Genomic DNA, 22950 nt, shown 5'->3' on the forward strand with positions numbered 1-22950 from the left:
ACAGCCATCCTTGCTGTCCAGCCCACCTACCGGCCACCAAACCCCTTCCTAACTGACTTCACAGCCACCAAACCTTCTTCTACCCTCACCACACTGCTGACGCCACTCTGCCCTCGGATCTTCCCTTCAAGACCTAGTCGAATCTTGGTTTGTTATTGTGTTTTCCCTTTCCATTTGTGTCATGTTGTAACCCTAATGTAGTATCAATAAAAGTTTGCTTTGTGTTTTTCGTTGAATTTCCTACTAGTTCCGGTATGAGAGAATTAATGCCAGGTAGTAGAAGCTCAAACACAAGCTATGATGTTAGAGAGCACGAATCCCTTTGTTTTAGCTTTCTTAAAATGTATTATAAAGATCATGGAATGATGATTTTTCATTTACAATAATACAATCAGCACTAGGCAAAATTTTGAGGACAATTCATAAAAAAAAAATTATAAAAAATAGCTCCACCGACAAACTATAGTATAATATCAATACTAAATAATTAAAGAATAATACAGAATACTTACTGAACCAGCACAAAAAAAGGCTTCAAAGCAAATCTGTGACAATAGATTAGAGACTCGATTTTGGATAAAAAATCTTTATAGGTTAACCTTTCCCTAAGACGCGCTAGTGCACTAAGCTCCTCCCAATGCAGGGTGTATGCAGCAGTGCCTAGTGCATGAAGCTTTTTGACATATGGTAACAATACCAAGATTTTTTTTTTTTTCTAACCTAAAATCCCAATACATTGCTCCAAATCATTATTATACTTGCCCCAATGCAAGGGACTTCATACAAAAATTGATGCAACAACTATTTTGACTGCAAACTGTGTCGAGGAGAGTGAAACACAAAACTTACTCCCCCAAACAAAAGAACACAAACGCTTTATCCTTCTGAAAAAACTTACAAGGAGAAATTAGGATGCAATGGAAATTCATGAGATGAAAAAGGTAAAGTGCCAAATCTGTGACAAAAAAAGATTATTAATCCATATCTATAATATATGGCATTTGAAGATTATCGAAGAAAGTGACATCATTAAAGTACTATCACGAAAGTAATATTATGTCACAGAATTGACAATGCTATGGCACAAGGTTAAGTGCAGAAAATTGCTGTACTACCATGCTAAACAAGTGAAAATAATAATCATCTCCCAAACATGAATGTAGAATCGATGTGTTTTTGCTCAAACATTAAACGTTAAATAATAAGAGAAAAACATAGAACAAGAAAGGCATCTTACCAGGCCCCATTACATTTTCTTTGTCAATCTCTACCATATAATCTGAAAGATAGCTGACTCGCAATGTTGTATTGATCAAACCATCCTTAGGATTCAGAAGAGAAGCTTGAAGTTCAGCAACCTCAGAAAAAGATGAACCCGAAACAAAGTCATGAACCAAAGGCTTGATGAGCTTCAGATCATGTAAGTTTTTATATATCTGAGGAAACAAATGAACTTCTAGAATATTCAAGTCAGCTCCTCTAAAGGTACGAGGTTTGTCATTGGTATGATTGTGCGTTATCAGTATGCCGCTTACAAAGCTTATATGCTTCTCATTATTATGGTCCTTCGAGGAAATATTGAATTGAAAACCAACAGCCATGGCAGGAGCATTAGGTATATCAACAAACTGCCATGAAATATAGTGATTTCTTCGTGGAATCTGACAACTAGTGCATTTAAGAGAAATAGTTGGACCACTGCTTGTGTTTTTACATTGATAATCTACATAAGTTGACAAAGAAAGGACTCTATACTCAATGGTGCCAGGAGTTCCAATCACCAATGTATCAAGGCCACGTAATTGGGAACAGCTCATACTGGAAAATATTGTGATATTGAATTCCAGATCATTTACAAATGATTGTAAATCTGGTAAATTAGCTGGTATGAGTCGGTGAACCTCAATACTTCTCTTGGTAATCATCTGATACAGCAATCTGATAGAAGTAAATGACAGGCTCAGAATGATTCAAATCTCGCAAATTGAACTTCAGTTGCCAAGCAAATAATAATGATGACTGAATTTTACATTACGACAACAAATGAGAAACATAATTAACATCATCAAAACTTTATATAAAATGGTGGCACTCACGCAGAAAATAACCCAACAAAGAGTATCCAGCTAGCCACAGAAAATGTTCCACCCAGCTCTGTTTTCCGCTTAACTACCACCTTGTTGTCATCCTATATTACAAACCAAGATTGACGGTAAACAATAAAATGATGAGCATATGATGTCTTGATACTAGAATCACCATGAGAATAACTTCAACTAAGCAAATTTGCAATGAAAATATATAAATGCAAAAAATGCCAGTCATGCAGCTAGTCTAGCCCAAGTCAATTTCCTCTTTAAGACGCTGTTTGGCAAAATGACCTCTCAAAACATACAAATGCGTAACAGGCATGATTTGCATTTCACATTTTCATCATAAGTGCAGAAGAAAATAATGAATTCTATCATCAGATAGGCTGCAACAAATTTCATCGTCTGGTTTTTGTTGATATTTTCTTTTCATAGGCATGCAAAAGACGAATCTTCCAGAAATTCATTATGTTGTGCAAGAAATGATTAATTTTAGTAAGAGTGGGTATAAAATCCATCAAGTATGCACAGCAACCAAAATATAAGATTTCTTGTCAACCATCCAACCAAAATATAAGATTTCTTGTCAACCATCCAGTTTATAAAAAAGATGTACCCCCAATATTTTTAGTAAGAGTGGGTTATAAATCTTCAATATGGGCGCAGAAGCAACCAAAAAGTAAAAGATCAGCATAATCTCCATTTCCAAGAAGATGTGCTTCTGTTTTTAACCTTTAGCCGCTCCTAAACTGAAGCAAAAACCTACTGCAAGACTGATCAAACAACTGAACAGTCCTTACAAAATTAGCATGTTGTCATTTTTTGAGATAGCTAAAATGAATCGTCAGATATTGCTGGATAAAAAAAAGTTGTTATAATCTGTGCATTGACCAAGAAAAGAAAGAAAGGGTTGAGTTATGCAGTTGAGAATGATTAAATGCCCTCTGTGTGTGTCGTGAGAGACTGAGGGAGGTGATATAAACAGATAGCATAAAAAATAAAGTTAGGAAAAAGATTTTGTGATATTCTACATTATGGCCTCAAAATTATTTGTTGTATTACAAAAATGAAGAAATAAATTGAAAGTGTTTCGTTTCTGGTTTCCAAAAATAGCTGGTTTTCCATCAGCATAAGGAATCAGCAATGATTTGCCACTTCAAGAATAATTGAAATATGAAGAGTAAAGAACATAGTCTTTAAATGGCTATCAAGCAAGATCCTTTCAAGAAGAAAAGGAGGAACAGTCTGGATTAACTTGACATGTGCCTAAATTTACATTAAATTCTTCATGTCTTAATGTGTACGCAGTTGGAATGACTTCAGAAGATTGTGGTAGTTGGGTCTATTGGACTGAAAGAATATAAGGAAAAAATTAAAAGCCGATGCAATGTGGGGATGCTCTTCATCCTAATCAAATCTTAGCCCCTAAATAATAAAAGGACAAATAAAATTCCCACGCAATGTGGTGATGCTATTTTTACTGAATCAATAAATCAATTTATTAGAAAAGTAAAAAAATAAATAAAGAATGAGATAATAAGAAGCCTCTATATTTGCTGGGGAAACCTAAAACGTAAATTGAAATTAGGTTAATTATCAACAAAAACCTTAAAATTTATGCGGGGATTTTGATCATTAAAAAACCTAAATTATGTTGTTGAGAATATATTGGGACAAGATTGTTATTAGTGTATCTTATATATGCGTGTGTGAAGTTTTTCTATTTTATAGAAAATAAGAATAATACCCTTAAAAACAAAAGCTATTAACAAAAAAAAGCAAGGATTTGTAGCTGCTATTTTATATCATTAAAGTTCACAGTTATTTAAGGAATTACTCTAGCAAATTGAAATTTTTTAAATGAATATGATGTTTGAGTATTTTCAGATGTTTATATTGAGTTAACTATGAAACAAACAACTGTTTTGGGAGAGATTTTTTTTGTGTATTAAGAAGCTCAAAAAATAAAAAGATTTGCTGCAGAAGCATTTTAGTTGGATGTCTTCCTAGTATGTATGTAGCTCTTTCCAAACATGTTTTTCAACTCCACTCTTAACCAAAGAAACTCTTTACCATTTACTCAAAAGAGAGCAGTTTTCCCGGCTCCCTTACCCATTCATAAGGTACACATTTGCCCATGGTTTTTGAAGGAGAAGCGCCTTCTCATTTATAGTTTTCCACTAGCATTACAAGCAATTTTTTAATTAAGCAAGCGCAAAAGAATTCCTTAATCTTTAGAGTGAACTACCTATCTAAAGATTAAGGACCATCCCCGAGTAGACCAACATAAGAACTTAGTGTTGCTACTCAAGAAGCTTAAAAATGACATGAAAGAAGGTTGCACGCACAATTCGGTAACTTCCTGATATATCCAAGCACTTCTTACACAAAGTATCCTTTCATAATACATGGCATGTATAGAGAGGCATCTATAAGCGCAAAATAAACAAAAAATAAAAATAATTAAGATAGTAAAAAAAATGGTGGAAGAGATTAGGATTTTACTGGAGAGAATATCAAATTTTGGGATTCAACTCTCAATGATGAAGGTACCCAAAAGAGAATATCCATTGTAAAAGCAGTATTTTTTTTAAGTGATGAAGAATAAAATATTAAAAAAGTACAAATTAGAAAAGAATCTTAATATGGAAGGTGGAGGTCAACTAGTATAGAGTTTGGACTTGAGCTTTGACTTGGTTACCTAAAATCAAGCTTCCTATTAAAGTTATAATATAGAAAAGATCTGTAATTAGATCTCTAATTACGTTACCTAAAATCAAGCTTCCTATTAAATTTAATAATGTCCATAACACTCCCACTCAAGCTGGCACTGAGATATTTATCATGCCCCGCTTGTTACAAATAGAAATGACCCTAGCCCCACTAAAGGCTTTCGTGAAGATGTTTTCTAGTTGTTCCCTAGTCTTTGCATAACATGTAGATATCAAATTTTGTTAAATCTTTTAAGAAAAAAATGAAAATTTATCTCAATATGCTTAGTTCATTTATAGAAGATTGGTTTGAAGCAATATAAATTGCAGCTTGGTTATCACAAAAAATTGTTAGAATTGTTATCATAAAACACATTTCGGAAAAGAATTAGGAGACCCACATCAATTCACTTGAAATTTGTGCTATTGCTCGATACTCAAATTCTACATGTGATCGTAACACTATATTTTGTTTTTAACTCTTCCATGAGACCAAATTACCGCCAACTAAAACACTATCTTGTAATGGATTTTCGATCAATCTTGCAACTTACCCAGTTAGCCTCAGAGAAACATTCAATATTTCTATGTGCATGATTCTCATATAGAAACCCTTTTCCAGGAGTTCCTTGAAGGTAACATAATATCTGTTCCAAAGCTAACAAATGATGGACTGTGGGGAAACACATAAACTGACATATAATACTAAAATACACAATGACAAAGCAAGTCTCTTTGAGGTAATTTAATTTTTTCACTAACTTCCAATATCATTTGGGATCATTAAAAAGTGCTTCCTTCTTGATAACTTGATAATTATGAAGCATCAGAGTACTGCATGGTTTAACACCTAATTTTTCTGCTTCTATTAACTGATCTAAAATTATGAGAGGTAAATGAATAGAGGTTAAGGCGTGATACAAAGATTTCTCATAAACAGTGTGGATTTATGTCGGGCAAGTCTACTATGAAAACTGTAAATTTATTGAGAGGTTTGATGGAGAAGTGCAAAGAGAGTAAAGAGGATCTGCATATGATTATTATTAATTTAGAGAAAGCTTACAAAAAGGTTCCAATAGATGTCCTTTGGAGATTTCTAGAGAAGAAAGGTGTTAATATGACTTCTATTCAAGTCATTTGTTAATTGTGTTCGAACAAAAGGAGAATTGACCAAGTATTTTCCTATTTCAGTTGGATTACATCAGAGATCAACTTTAAGCCCATATATCTTCTCTTTAGTTATGGATGCTATTACTGGACATTTACAGGAGATTGTACCTTGGTGTATGCTTTTCATTGAAGATATCCTTCTTGTGGATAGGAATAGAGAAAGAGTTCAAGAAAAACTTGAATTATGGAGATCTACATTGGATTCTAAAGGCTTTCATTTGATTAGATCTAAAACTGAATACATGGAATATAATTTTAGTAGTAGTAGCTCCAGTGGCAGAGCTATAATTATGGGTGATCAAATCATTAAAAGGTGTGAACGTTTTAGATATCTCGGGTCTATTGTTCAAAGTGATGATGCTATAGATAGAATGTTATCAGTAGAATTCAAGTTGGTTGGTTGAAGTGGAAGAATGCATCGGGCCTGTTGTGTGTTAGAAAATTATCGCTTAGACATTAAGAAAAATTTTATAAAATGGTGGTGAGACCTTTAAAAGAGAAGCATAAAACAAAGTTAACCGTTGCTAAGATGAGGATGCTTAGTGGATAAGTGGCTTGACACTTAGAGACAAAATGGAAAATGAATCTATTCGTGAAAGGGTGGGTTGGTGTAGCTCCAATGGTCAATAAGATTAGAGAGAGTCATCTTAGATGGTTTAGTCACCTTACATGTCGAAGATTTGATGATCTGATGATCTGATTAGGAGAGTAGAAGTTTTATATTCAACTTATGTTAAGCAAGACAGATGTAGACCCAAAACGACTTGGGCATATTGTATAAAAAATGATCTTAATCTATTCGAATTAAATGAAAATATGACACTTAGTATGATACAATAGAGAAAAGATCTGATGATCCAATTAGGAGAGTAGAAGTTTTATATTCAACTTATGTTAAGCAAGACAGATGTAGACCCAAAACGACTTGGGCATATTGTATAAAAAATGATCTTAATCTATTCGAATTAAATGAAAATATGACACTTAGTATGATACAATAGAGAAAAGATCTGATGATCCAATTAGGAGAGTAGAAGTTTTATATTCAACTTATGTTAAGCAAGACAGATGTAGACTTAGAACGACTTGGGCATATTGTATAAAAAATGATCTTAATCTATTCGAATTAAATGAAAATATGACACTCAATATGATACAATAGAGAAAAGATCTGATAATCCAATTAGAAGAGTAGAAGTTTTATATTCAACTTATGTTAAGCAAGACAGATGTAGACTTAGAACGACTTGGGCATATTGTATAAAAAATGATCTTAATCTATTCGAATTAAATGAAAATATGACACTCAATATGATACAATAGAGAAAAGATCTGATAATCCAATTAGAAGAGTAGAAGTTTTATATTCAACTTATGTTAAGCAAGACAGATGTAGACCCAAAACGACTTGGGCATATTGTATAAAAAATGATCTTAATATATTCGAATTAAATGAAAATATGACACTCAACAGGATACAATGGAGAAAAGGGATTCATGTAGCTGGTCCCACAGTGGAATAAATACTTGTTATTATTGTTGTTGTACTAATTGATCAAAAACATACTTTTGTTGAGATAGAAAGATGTCTTTTCGCGCCTTGATATTTCAATCACCAAGAAGTACTTCAAAGAACCAAGATTTTAGTGTTTGACCACTTCTGAAGTAATAATTTCAATGATAAGACTTCTTGCACATTGCTTCAAGCAATAATAATGTCATCAATATACACCACAATCAAAATGATCTTAAAAGCAAATCACTTGTAAAATATATTGTGATCACTTTTTCTCTTCTACTGCTTCGCTAAATCTTCCAAACCATACCCGAGGCTTTGTTTCAATCCATGTAATGAATTCCAAAGCTGACATACTTTCCCAAACTCCCCATGAGCAGCAAACCCAAGGGTTTGTTTCATGTATATCTCTTCTAAAAGATCATCTTGCACGAAGGCATTCTTCACATCAACCTGGTAAACTTAGCTACAAGAGATAACTTGTCCAAGTAGTCAACCTCATAAATTTGAGCATAACTCTTAACAACCAACTGAGCTTTGACACGAGCTATAGATACATCATAATGAAACTTAACTACGAATACCCACTTACAGCCAACAACCTTCTTGTCAAAGGATAGTTCAACTAGTTCCCATGTTCCATTTTTAGTTAAGGCATGCATTTATCAAGCATCACTCCCATCATCTAGAATGTGATAGGGCTTGCTGAATAGATCTCAAAAACTCAACTGAATCAAGAGAAGCAATAAACTAGCAAGAAGTAGAAGACAATTGATCATAGTTAGCATAAGAAAAAATAAGTGCATTAACGGTTACCTCTTCGAAAAGCAGTAGGCCAAAAAAGATCATTGGGAAGATGATCCACTGAAGAAGATATCGTTGTAGGACTAGTATTAGGACAATAAGGTCTTCAAGATTAAACATTAGTGATAGGTGGTATAGGTTGAGGTCTTGGTGGCGGAGATGGAAATGGAGCTGGAGCAAGATTTGAAGATGTGATACATTAACAACTCAATAGAATTTTGTGAGGATTTATGCACCGATGAGTCATCAAAGAATGAGGTTAGTCTATGAAAAGTAATATTAGCAGAAACCATGTACCTGTTCAAGAGAGGAAAAACACCAATACCTTTTTTGCAAATGAGAGTATCCTGGAAAGACACACCATAATGACTTGGGTCCATCTTAGAAACCTATGGACGAGTATTGCAAACAAAACAAGGACACCCAAATATACGTGTTTAATAGGAAAATAAGTGAGTTGAAAATCAAACTTGATAGGGTATCTGATTTTGTAAAATAGTAGAAGGCATCCGATTGAACAAGAAACGTGCAGTAGAAACTGCAACAACCTAGAACCGTTTGGGCACATTATTTTGAATCAACTGAGCTCTAGTAGACTTAAGAATATATCTATTTTTTTCTTTCAACTACTCTATTTTTGGATGGAGCATTGACACAGAATGACTGATGAAGCATTCTATTTTATGTCACTTATGCCTGGAAAAGTGCAAAAAAATATTCTTTGGCACTGTCACTTCTCAAAATTTCAACTAAAACATTGAATTGAGTTTTAATTCCAACACAAAAAAATTAAAAATGTTACAGTAACTCAGTACGAGATTTCATAAAGTCAAGTCATACGAGAAAAATCGTCCACAAAAGTAACAAAATATCTAAATTCATTAAATAAAATGGGATAAGGTTCTCATACATCAGAATGAACCAACTCAAAACTATGACTAGCTCTTCTATTAATTTGGAAACATACGACAAATGAAGGTGTTTAACAAATTAGCATGACTCACAATCTAAAAACGATAATTATTGAAACAGAGGGTATAACTTCTTTGTAAAAATGATAAGTATTGAAACTGAGGGTATAACTTCTTTAACATTATAGTGATTGATGTCTTAATCGATAATGGGTTTCAAAAAGAGATAAGGTGCTGAAATAGGCTATGGGTCGTGGTAATTTGTTATCCAAAATGTATAATCCCCCCAACTCAAGTCATTTAATAATAATCTTCTCCATTATAAGATGTTGAAACGAACAATGATCAGGGAAAAATATTATACAACAATTAAGAGCACGTGCAAATTTGCTAACCAATACAAAATTAAAAGAGAATTGAGATAACTGAGGGTAGAAGTCAAAGATAATGTAGGTGTAACATTGGTGGTGCTGAAACCAAGAGTATTAAGTGTAGATCCATCTGCTAAAGTGACGGAAGAAAGATGCTTATAAAAGGTGGGAAAGAGTTTTGGATGACATGTCATGTGATCTATAGCACCAGTATCAATGACCCATTATGTGGAAAAGAAAAGAAGACAAGAATCATTATTACCTGACTCAGCTAGGACAATGATAGAGGGAGATTTCTTAGATACTTCTTGAAATTGGATGAATTTAGCATATTCATTTACAAAAATCAAGAGAGTCAGACTTTGAGAGACCTCATTCGTAGTGAGCATGTGAGCTGACTGTGATCTAGAACCCTTCAAATTCTTTTTGAGCAACTTCTGACATGTTTTTTTTTAAATGAATAAGTTCATGATAGTAGTAGCAAACTACCACTGAACCTTAATTTTTAGAATTTGAAGTTTCACTTCCATAATTGCCTTTAGACTAAGATTTACTAATGTCTATATTTTTCTCACTAACAACAGCACTAAGTTTTTGCACGGGTGAAGCCTGAAAGCTCAGAATAGTACGCAAACTCTAGTATAGTATTCGCTATAAGTAGTAACTCATGGGTCAAATGGGATTTTTGATTTGACACATTTATACTACGAGTTAAGGCTAGCTAAAAAACTCATAATAGCCATTTGTTCTCTTTGAGCTTGCTGAGCTCGAACATCAGTACTAAAAGACAATAGTGTATTCAATTCTTCATAAACACGTTAGTGCATATGAGACGTGTTAAAAGATTAATCATATTCTTCAGCTCAATAAAACTCCTTGCATACATCAAAGATTCGAGAAATATTTTATCTCCTATAAAACACAAAAGGCAATTCCTATATCACATCTTTAACATAGTTGCAATGAGTAATATAACCAGGTTGATAAGTTTGATAGAGTTTCGTATTTTCATCAAAAATGAAGCATCCACTCTCATCAACTCAAGAAAATTTGAATCAGTCTCAGCAGAGGGATTATCAATGTGGTGGCTCTCTGGAGGAGAATCTAGTCGTTTCAGAAGAAGTCCTCCCGTCTGCAGAGGAAGACCTAGCCATTGGAGAAAGAACTTGCGTCTGGACTAGGGATTTGGATCGAACGGCTGGAGGGAGACCTAACTCCGGAACGAATGCCTGTCAGTCGGCGGCTAGGGGAGAGACCCAGCAGCTAGATTAGAACCTAGCTCTGATACCATTTTAACTTCAAGAAAAGAACCCAGGTAAATCTTATTAATGCAAAGAGAGGTATAAATACTATTACAGAATCTACTAGTAAAAAAAAAAAGAAAAACATGATACAGTAGGAAAAAAAAAGGAATAATAGAGAGTCCAAGCTAATAATTAATAATAAATAGAAACTAATAATGACTAAAACTAGACATTAATAAATATTCTAATATTCAGAAGTATATTTAAATTTGATTTGAGAAATTTGAAAGGTTATTCAACCCAATTTTACTTCAGTATGGATAATTTCCTAAATATCCTTAACAATCTTCTATATTTTTTAACTATTCATTTATTTAAAATAAAATAAATTGACTTGGACTACTCTTTGAGTTTAACTTTCTCAAATATTAATAAAATTTTTAAATATTAAGTTAAATCTCAAACACCTCCAAGATATTTAGTTTATATGAATTTAAATTAAATAATTTTGAGAATCTCCTCAAAATATTTCAAGCTCAAATTTCATTAACTATAGTATAGATTGCTAATATAATTTTTTTTAAATTGTACACATTTGAATGATGCTCTAGTCAACTTAAATTAAGATCAGCCTAAGCTGACAAGTTCCTACCTATATTTCCTTGGTCATATGCATCTAGCAATTAGCACTAGCATTAATTATTTAACTTGAGTTATATGGTCATTATACTTCACTCTAGATGGTTAACTTGATTAATTTAATTAATGAAGTAATTTCTTATCAGGCTTGCTCAAGCTATGTACCTCACTTCTGAGAGCATCAATCAGACTATCATGGTTCGTAAGCTTGACTAGTAGAAGCTCATGTTGCTTGGAATAACTTGTGTAGTATTTTAGGATAGTTCATCTTTGTTTCCTCTAGGTCTAAGTGACATCATCTGTCACTACACTTTTGAAAATATTTCTAGAGACCATTTACGCCTACTTAGACGTACATCATTACCAAGCATGCCATTAAACTTTTTTTAATTTCAACAAATTAATTAATACATTAATTTGATTTCATTTAGTAAGGTTGTTTAAGAATTTTAGTCAGGCTTTCTCTAAACTTAACTAACAACTCTAGTTATATCATCATTTAGCACAATAATACTCTTTTGATTATGTTCTTCATGTCCTCAATCAGGTTATTTCTTACTATGAATCCTATTAAACTAGTCATACTCCATTGATATAGTCTATTCTAGTATAGCCATCCCGCATTTACTATGTTAACTTGTCAATCATGCGTATTTGACTAAAAAAGTACTCTAAATTCGGGCAGTGCTCCTTTGGCTAACTTATGTCTTTTATTCTTTGATTTAGGGCATTTCTTACTAGAAAATCCTTTAAATTTATTTTTTTTTTATTATGCTCAACATAAATATGTATCTTTGGCTAAATTACTCTACTGGGTAGCTACAACTTGAGATTGAACACTTTGGTTTAAGGTATATACATATACTCTAATCATTCATTTGATTTCTAGATAGATTATCTCTACTTGGACATGCCAGACAGTTCGAATGTTCGGAGCTTCCTCAAAATTTCATAACATTTTTATTTCACAAGTGTTGCAACACATTCAAATACTTCAATCTTGACCCAATTATCTCTTTTGTATATTATTGCATTTGCATATAATGAGAATAATCGGCATATATAACTTGAAAATAATCCCTTCAATTTTACAATTTAGAGTGCATTTGGGGCGGTTGTGTGGTATCGCACCGAAGTTTTTTTTTTGTTTAGCAAAACTGTGTTTTATCTGCTTTTTCAAAAAACTGCAGTAGAAAGTTGTGTTTTATCACCGGGTCTATCTAGGTGTGTTTGCCGCTAGAAAACTGCGATCTAATTTTTTCAAAAAAAAAAAAATTATAATTATCACCGCAGCTCCTTTCGCATAACAATTGTAGCTGCCCAAAACAGACCCTTTATCTGTTCGTAATAAGCTAATTCTCATTATTGAATAATATTACATCCAATAATGATAACTATCATGCCATAATAAAAAATTAACATAACACTTTATATGAACTTTTAATTTTTAAGAAAATAAAAAAGTTAAAAAAAAAATAAAGTAGTATGGTACAAAACATTAATTTAATGGCATTCTGTAAGACAAGCTAACTTGATAATCCGTGATAATAATATGAGTTGACTTTTGCCACACGGAAACTTTTGTATGCATTTGGTTGTGATGAGTCAGGGCTTTTTACTCATTTAGCTTAGAACTAAGATTTAGTTCGGTTAACATTTTATCAAACCTTTTGTTAATGCACAGCTTATAGCTATATGTGTTAGTTTGTTAAAGTTAAAAGCTACGGTTTATTATGGCTAGTTTTCCACACTAAAATGAACTTTTTTTTATAGTTGCTAGATGTACAACTGGTGATGTATATTATAATTAAATTCTGTTAAATGAGGATCATGCATTAAAAGTATTAAATATCAACTTAAGAATTACTGCAAGCAACTATTTACAAGGCGTAATGTGTTATTTGGTTTCTTCTTGTCTTGCTTTATTGTGTTGTGATGACATAATTAGTTCATTAATCTATATTATCATACCTTTTTATTTTTTTAAATTTTGTACATATAATAAAATATAAGCAAAACTTCCAAAAAGAAAGTCCATTTTTATTCAAAATCGAGGAATAGCTCAATACCCGACTGACATTTTGACTGATATGATTTAGAAGTCAAGAATTAGGCTCAGAAAAATCCTAAAGTTTACACAAGTGTAGTGACTAAAAATGTTTAACTCAATCAAGGTGGCTAATCCAACTTAGAACATTCCAAGATCAAACATCAAAGATTATACGTACTCAAATATTTTAGAAAATTTCCCAAATTATGAATTTGTTTAAGGTATCATTTATTGGATGATGATTATGAAAAATATCAAATAAATTATCAAAAAGATCCACAATATCAAGAAGCGCATTTCAACTTGATTTGAGAAATTTGAAAGGTTATTCGGTCCAATCTTACTTCAGTATGAATAATTTCCAAAATATCCTCAACTATCTTCTATAATTTTTAACTATTCAATTATTTAAAATAAAAGAATCTGACTTTGACTGCTCATTGAGTTTTACTTTCTCAAGTATTAATAAAAAATTTAAATATTAAATTAAATCTCAAACACCTCCAAGGTATTTAGTTTTTCTGAATTTTACATATTCAAATAATTTTGAGAATCTCATATAAATTTTTTAGATTTTGAAAATTCAAAACAATTGAAGCTCAGATTTCATTAACTAGAGTATAGATTGCTAATACAAAAATTTTAAATATGTACACACTTGTATGGTGTTATAATCAACTTAAATTAACCTTTGATCAACCTAAGTTGTGAGTTCCAATCATATATATTTCCTTGGACATATGCATCTAGCAATTAGCATAAGCATTAATTATTTATATAGAGTGATATGGTCATTATACTTCACTACCCTTAACTTGATTAATTTAATTATGAGAAAAAGTCCAAAATAGTCCCTTGATTATTCTGAATTGTCTCATTCAGTCCCCGAGTTTTAAAATGCTCTAATTTAGCCCCCGACTATAAAAAATTGTTATGAATTGATCCTAAATAAATTTTTCTGTTTAATTCATATTTTGAAGGGTAATTGCGTTTATTTATAAAATTCATAAATTAAACACATGAAGAGCTCGCCGCTTCTTAGCGGAGGACTCATACACAAAATAGTTTCACCTTAAACCTAAATCTTCGATGCTCCTCCACTCATGCGCCTTCTCCCCTTTTGTTTCACAATCGACGGAGAAAGCAACTCAAGGAGTGTACTCATTTGTTGCTTCTCTACTCAAAGGAATAGTCTCCGTCTTCGTCTTCATCTGTGTTGCTTGTATCGACAACAAGGCTTTGTCTCCCTCCGAGCATGCCTTCTCTTTTGTTTCACCATCGACGGAGCAAGCAACTCAAGGAGAGTACTCATTTATTGCTTCTCCACTCGACAGAACAATATCTGTCTCTTTCTCTATCAGCAATGCTTGCGTCGACGACAAGGCTTCATCTCTATGTGAGCTCTAGTGCATCCCCCTTGACCATCGTTCATTGCAAAAAGAGGCGGCTTCAACATGCATCGGTTCAACTTGGAGAAACTGTGACTCCAACCAGGTAATTACGAAACTATAAGTTTGCGGAGAGACATAATTCGTTGAAGAAGAAAAATATAATATATGCGGCAAAATAAATTATTTAATGGATTTAAAAGCAAAAAATGGGGGTGAAGTGGGATTTCAGAGGTTGGGATGTTTGCTTTTAATCGTATTTGAGTAGTACTTAATTAGATTTTAAGCCAGATTTTTCCTTGATTCAGCCAAAAAATATATGCAATAATTTTATGCTAGATATATTTATAAATAATTACATAAAAGACAAAAATACCTTTCCATTCATATCGGCCTTCATTAAATTTAATGAAAAATCTAATTTAGAACCAATTTGAATCAAATTTTAATAGTTTAGGACTAAATTGAAGCATCCTAAAAATTTTGAACTAAATCGGACACTTGTTAATAATCGAGAGGCTATTTTGAGCTTTTACTCATTTAATTTTACTTAAGTAATTTCTAATCAGGCTTGCTCAAGCCCTGTACCACACTTTTTGAGAGCATCAATCAGACTATCATGGTTCATAAGATTGACTAGTAGAATACCTTGTTGTGTGGGATAACTTGTGTCGTATTTTACAATAGCTCGTTTTTCTTTCCTCTAAATCTAAGTGACATCATATATCACTACACTTTTGAAAATATTTCTAAAGACCATTTAAGCCTACTTAGATGCACATCATCACAATGTGCCATCAATATTTTTGGATTTCATCGACTTAATTAATGCATTGATCTGATTTGATTTGGCAAGGTTGTTTAACCATTTTAGCTAGGCTTTCCCTAAACTTAGCCAACAACTCGATTTATATAATCATTTAGGACAATAATGCTCTTTTGAATCCTATTAAACTAGCCATACTCCATTGATCTACTCTATTTCTAGTATAGACATTCCATTTTTACGATATTAGTCAACTTGTCAACCATGCTCATTTGACTAAAAAATTACTCTAAATTCGGTCGATACTTCTTTGGCTAACTTATGCCATTTATTCTTTGATTTAGGGAGGGCCTTTCTTACTAGAAAATCTTTTATATCACTTTTTTTTTTTTGAATTTGAATTATGTTTCAACTTAAATATATATTTATCGTTGGCTAATTTATTCTATTAGATAGTTGCACCCTAAAGTTAAATGCTTTAGTTCAAGATATATACATCTACACTAATCATTCTTTTTTTCTCCCTCGATGCATTTTTACGAGAATAACAACTTAGTATTATCATTCATTTTCCCCTTCAAATAGTAATGTGGGAAAGAAAGCATAAAAGACAGTCAAAAATATCATTAAAAATCTCCCATCCCAACAATTCCCCAAATAAGTATCATCAGTTAGAAAGATGATACTTCCAAAACCAAAAAAAAAAAAATCAAGGATTTCATTCTCTCCCCTCTTCTCTCTCTTCTCCATTTATCAACTCAAAAAATCTTAAGTGTTCTTATGTTTAGGTTATAAATTAAGCATCCATCCATCAAATTACATAGTCTTCAACCCAATGTTTTCACACTTGCATATAGGAAGGTTGATAGCTACCTCAAAATAGGATTTATGTATGGAAATTTAGCTAATACCTAACAAATCACCAATACATTTTCAAGTTTTCACAAAATAAAGTTAAGATCAATCTCATGCGATCCATGTATAATACAGAGTTAATATTATGATGAAACATGGATCACCTCAATGAGTTCTCCCCAAGTCGAGGATTTTGAACTCTAAAAGCTAGAAAAAGCTCAACATAGCATAATATTATTAGATTTAAATGTCGCACGAAAGACCGATGCAGCACAAAAGGTACTCTACAATGATACCACTAAATTTTATACCTATGAAATAGTCATCTCCACATATTGTATAATGCAATGATATAATGTCGCACAAAAATAAATTGTGAGACACAAAACTAATATTCCTAATCATATCCAAAACTTCTTCCATAAACCTGTGTTTTTTCAATCTAAAACCATTCAGTAGCTTAAAAGCTAACTCTCCTTTAGTTCCTAAAATTGCAATACTTCATCAAAATTATTGAATCCACATCATCATAACTTAATGTTACACTCAATAACATATGGAGTTCACTAAATATATATTTAAGATATCCATATATTTTGGGATATTAGATGATTTTATAGTATATTATATGCCTAACTCTAGCCAGCAAAAAAATTACCCCATCACTTGTCCTCAACTTCATAAGGTCAAAACTTCAATCATGTAAATAGCTCCATTTCTCACATAAATGCAATTATTAAAATTCGGATCATAAGTGAAAAATATGTCAAAACTAGAACACACAAAAACATGAGTTGACTGCATAATCTATTGCTCTCTGGGCTTCTCTTTATCACTCACCAAATAAGCATCCCTAAAGTCAAAACATGACTAATTTATATAAGCTAAATTCTCCATATGGTTTTCAGTTGTATGCTACTCATTTCCCCACAAACTATGATGATACTACAATAAAAGTAAATAATATCCTCAAACCTATCATGAGAAATAGTTCTACATTGATTGGATGTAGATCATTTCTCAATAGATTTACCCCAAATGGCAAAAAAGGAAGATCAAAAGTTAGAAAATTAGACTTTTAAATAACTGCATCAATGAAATATGAGAGAGGATCCGATATACCAAAAGAAGCCACAATCATAGAGTACAAAAAAAGAACATACATCAGCCCTTCTCAAAGCTTGAGTACAAAAAAACGAAAAGAAAAATAACTTAGGAAAGATAACAAAAAATGAGAATCTAAAAATACAAAAAATTAATAAGGATTTTTCTCAAAAATGTATCGTAAGATCACTGGAACGATACTTAAATTCTAAAAGCAAACTTGTAGTAATTTCTGTCAATTTCTTTTTCCTTCACTTCCATCTCTCTCTCTCTTCTCAATGCCTTCAAAAACTCCTCACAACCTTATATATCTACCGCTTAGAGTAATGTAAATAAATTAAGTAAATAAAGAACAAACATCTGACCTAAGTTTAAGCTTTCACACAAAAAGCATGATATATCCTCCATTTAATTGATGATATTGATTCATACGCAACAGTAAAAGGCACCCAAAGATCTGGGAAATTATATTAACAGCCAAAAATTAAACGTATCAATTAAAACCCTACACAAGTTTGAAACCAAAAAAAAACTAAAAATACCTACCATACCAAATTATCCCGAAGCAACTTGATGTATTCAATCCACGATAAAGCAATAAAAGAATGATAGGGGAACTGACCAGCCAATGCTCGGTAGAGAAGAAGAAATCAAATCGGCTAATCCACCAGCGTAAACGAAACCAGACCGAATTGCGGCCACTGCGGAGCGGAGCGAAGCGAATTAGGAAGCAGAAAAATAGCCAGACGAGGAGGAGCGCCAGCGTGGCCTCGAGCAGCACGGCCTGAGACTGGGTAAAGCGCCGAATGTTCTCCAAGGGAAGCACAGTACTGAAGACGGTGGAAGAGGAGCCGACGCCTGAGCTGGTGATCCAGTCACTGCCGCCGCCGGAGAACAGAGCGCAGCTCCCGTTATGCTGCCGCCAGTATCCCGGCTCGCATGCGCAATAACTGCCGTTGTACCCGAAAGCGTTTGATGGGCACGACATTTGAATTCAGGGTCAGAAAGTTCCAGAGAAAAACTGTCATGGGTTCTTTCTCCTTTCTCTGTAGCTGGAATATTTACGTACATATCACATGTATTTAATATTAAAATCAAAAACTTGAATATTTTCATGCATGCCACCCATATATTTTACTTTTTAAATGTTGAAATATATTTTATATGATAGAAAAGGCTTTGGTGTATTATTTTAAAAATCAAAACTTCGGTGTTAGATATATAAATAAATAGAAATTTTATGATATGTATGTAAATACCCCAATATAAAAAATAATTAACATACATATAATTCAAAAATATACTAATTTACATATTGACACTAAAATAATTTTTTTTACATTTTAAATAGTGATATATATATATATATATAGGTTGAATTCAAAAATATCTTGTGAATCATACTAAAGGAATAGAGCGTTGAATGAATCACATGAATAGAAAGAGAGAGCGAGCGAGAGAGAAATAGTGCACAATAACGCAAATTCTGATAGGATAAATTTAATAGTTCTTGCTTGAATGAATGACCATATAATATCAAAGGGGTATCTAGTAAAGTTATAAATTTATCTCTGTTTTAATACGGACATGACAAGTAATTTATTACATTTTTTCATATTTGTAACTGACTCCGGGACCCTTTAATATCTATAACTATCATTGACAATATTTAGCATTCACGGCTGCTTGAAGAGGAGCATTTAATGGCTCATTGATATTGTCATTAAGTCGCCTAATAACCTTTTTGTCGGCTGAAAGATTTTCAATCAGTTGTAAGGACTTCATACGACTAGTAAAGGTCCTCTTATTGTTAGGGTGAAAGTAGACCATCAAATAGAGAGTGTATCACTATAATCTAATGGGCAACTCTCTTCTAGAAACGGGGGCTTTCACAGAGGATTGGACATATATCCAATGGGGTGCCTTTTGGTCATCTTTGAGAAGAATCTCAAAACCAGTTAAGGAAGCTGATTATAAATGGCTTTCCCTTGGCTCAAGTGCCTCATGTTCTTTGGTTCGGCTTTGCTTTTGTTCGGTCGACTCATAGTTCTTAACGAATTAAGTGACAGTTTGTGCTTCCATCTTTTATATATCCAAATGCTATCCTTTGGTGTCTATTATGTAAGGCCACTCAAACTTTCTTGAGATTTGTGCAGTCATATTTTTTATGTTCATATTTAGTTTTATGATTTTCTTACTTCTTGAAAGCGATAGCTGCGATAAGAATAAAAGACTTAAATGTCAAAATTGGTTTATTTATTGTACAATAAAAACTTTTAATAATTAAACTCTCTAAATTTTTGTGCATACATTTACTATAAATAGGGCATGTTCAACACTTTATCATCACTATTTCTAAATTTTCGGCAACTTGGTCAGTTTTTAATAGAAAAAATTGATGATGAGTGGCAAGAAACCCGAGAGTTTTCAGATGGAAAGAAAGAAAAAACTTATGGATGAGGGCTGACTGGCAAGAAAGAAGTCGGAGGGCGAAGGATGTCCAATCACATCAAAGAGAGTGGGTAAGGGAAGCTCTCTAGAGGGAACAAAGTTAGTCAGCCAAGTAGTACAGAAGAAATAGAGGACGAAGGAGGCACTTGAGTCGTCTGGCTCATTGCTTCTATGTATGATGGGGTGTAGGACTAATGTGTGCTCTACTAAAGCATCAGTCATTACTTTAGATCTGATTTGCCAGTGACCGGCTCTTTATTCAGTTCAATGATAAGTTTAAGTTGTCGCGGTGACCCAAGTCCAACCGCATGAAGCTATGGCCCTCTCGCTCTGAGTTGGTGAGGTCAGCTTTGCTGGTGAGATCCACCACACATCTTAGATGGAGTGGATAATTGGTATGAATAAATCTATTTTTCTTAGTCAATTGATTAATTACTTTCCTCGCTTAGGATGTTTGATTCTTCTTACAGAGGAGACTGTCCATATCATTGACTCATCTATAATGGAAGCCGGTCAACCATCTATTTCAGTAGGAGTTGAGGGATCTTCTTCTTTAGCTTAGGGTGATGGCACACCTGGACATATGTCGGGTCTTGAGGACGTTAAGAGGAAGACCAACGGTTAGAGGGGTTTCCAAGGTTCGTTAGCTCATCACAAGGATGAGAGAGCGGACTTATTCGCTCAAGTGGTTGGTCCTCAGAGGGAGAGAACCATATCTAACTTGAAGGGGTTGTTGACAATCCTCTATGCTGATATGGGGATGCTCTATGCAGATGTGACTACTTTTTGGAGAGGTCTGGCAGAATTTTGGGTGACCATTTCAATCCCATGGGTTCAATCAAAGGAGGAGGTTGTCAAAAAAATTAATTTAGAGGGCAAGCATTTTACCATAGTCAAATATATGAGCTTGGGTCTGATGTTGCTCGAGGTAGCCGAAAACTCGGCTGTAAAATATTTTTTGTTATAAATAAAATTTAATTTTTATGAATTCTCAAAAATTTTCATCATTTTGTTTTCTCAATTTTTAGGTTGATTTGATGTGAATCTGCGAAGATATAGGTATGGATTTGAGGCATTTGTAAGGTACATTAGCAAATACTGAATGTCACCTTGTACTAAATACCACATTGTAGTAACACTAATATGAAAGCTTTTGTAAGGCTAGCTAAAAAGATAATCTACTTAAAAGAAGAATCTATTTCAATGGAAGTTCAGGGTTGTCATGTTCTTCTCCCGATTGAAAAAAATATATCTACAAAAATTGAGGCTAAAGAATAAGTTGTCACAAGTACACATGAAGAATCTTCATATTAGAGGTAAAGTTGAGAGCATTATCTTTTATTCTTTTATATACACTCTATCGAAGATTTTCTTATCATATATGGTTACATTGCTTGAATAAGCATGAATCCTAAATGATTGTTAAAGAGGTGCACTCTAAATTATTGGGTGCCTACCAATCTAGCCCTAAAATGAAAGCTAAGATTAAAGTGAAGAGAAATTATTAGCCAACTCGGATCAGTGATTACATGGAGACTGCTTGGTACTACCGTCAATATTAAGTCCATGGTATTTGATCCCGATTGTTTGTATATGTTAATGTGATGTATGCGATTATATTCTTAATTTTCTTAATTATAATTCTTACTTTGCAACGGAGCCAAAAACTTGACCCTAAGCAAAAACAAGGTAAATTATGAGATACTACGCAAGTATACTACGCAAGTATACATATCGTTATCAAGTAATCTAGAATATTTTGATTAAACCCCGAATATCGAACCCACAGGGAAAATACAATATGCAACTTTACAAAATAGTAGAAACTAGATAACAAAATTCTACTTAACAAAGTATTCTTACTTAAACTCTAGATGTTATAATAGGAATGAAAGTTCAATTCTTTTTGTAATTTTTGATAATTAAAAATAAAGTATGCAACTAATTAACTTAATTAAAAATTTTCAAGATGAAGGCAATATAAATAAAATATATTTTTCATTATCATGAATCAGTAACAAGTATAGAAATTCTATTGTGGAAGTAATCTAATTATGTTGTGTCAAATCGAAGCAATAATATTTTTTACCCTTACTAGAGATGTTGTAAAGAATATTGGCTGATGTATAGGTTGAATAGTCTTGAAGACGGGTTAGGTAAGGAAGATACTAGCTCTCACTCTAGAGTTTCATCTTCTCCCTCCACCTGGGGGCTAACATCTCGTAACAAAATCTAAAACTATAAATCAAATTGGTGGCTTTAGTCTGTCACTCTAAAGTCCTCTAGTTCTACGTCCTTCAAAGTTTATTTTCTTATTTATTTGCATTCAACCCCATGAGCTACATTCTCATCCATGAAATTAAATGTGATTCTTATCATTTGTTGACTGAGACAATACTATCTCGGATCTTACATGTTCTCATAACAGTATTAACATCTTAATTGGTCAAATCAAGAAGTAAATGAAGTAAAAGGTTTTAAATCATCACAACTTCTTCCAACATTATAGACTAATACTTCACAGAACTTCCCTCCAATACTTAATCACTTGTCATTTTAAGGAAAAAGATAAAGAAAACTACTCAGAATTTATGGAGAAAAATAACTATGCTTGAGTTTGAAAGTAGAAATCATGCACACAAGCAAGGAGTCTAAATTAAAACCAAATGTAGTTACAAAGATAAATACTTATCTCAAAATACCTCCACCAAAGTCTTGAATTTCATCTAAATCTCTTCCTTCACTTACAATACAAACTAAAACTTAAAATAAAAAGAAAAAAGGGCAACGACGACAGCGGCAACGGCGGTGTATGGTGGTTGGGATTGGATCGGTCTCTATGGATGATGATCTAGATCGCCCCTTTTTTATTGATCAATC

At 32.8% G+C, this 22950-nt stretch overlaps 1 protein-coding gene across 8 annotated transcripts in view; it reads right to left on the reverse strand.

Annotated features, from left to right (window-relative positions):
- Window positions 1-18660, reverse strand: part of LOC110038105 — a 66688-nt gene extending 48028 nt beyond the window's left edge. For 7 of the 8 annotated variants that reach the window (XR_002295391.1, XR_002295390.1, XR_002295389.1 and 4 more), the window contains exons 1-3: window positions 18242-18660; window positions 2097-2188; window positions 1238-1938 (exon numbers count right to left, since the gene is read on the reverse strand). Coding sequence is in view for 5 of the 8 variants with exons in the window: in XM_020742872.1 (XP_020598531.1) it covers window positions 1238-1938; window positions 2097-2188; window positions 18242-18607 (1159 nt within the window). In the remaining 3 variants the exon portion in view is untranslated. The remainder of the gene's footprint in view (window positions 1-1237; window positions 1939-2096; window positions 2189-18241) is intronic. The other variant, XM_020742875.1, reaches the window with a different exon arrangement.
- Window positions 18661-22950: the final 4290 nt, after the last annotated feature.

The sequence above is a fragment of the Phalaenopsis equestris genome, unplaced genomic scaffold (assembly GCF_001263595.1).
Source record: "Phalaenopsis equestris unplaced genomic scaffold, ASM126359v1 Scaffold231023, whole genome shotgun sequence".
NCBI lineage: Eukaryota > Viridiplantae > Streptophyta > Magnoliopsida > Asparagales > Orchidaceae > Phalaenopsis > Phalaenopsis equestris.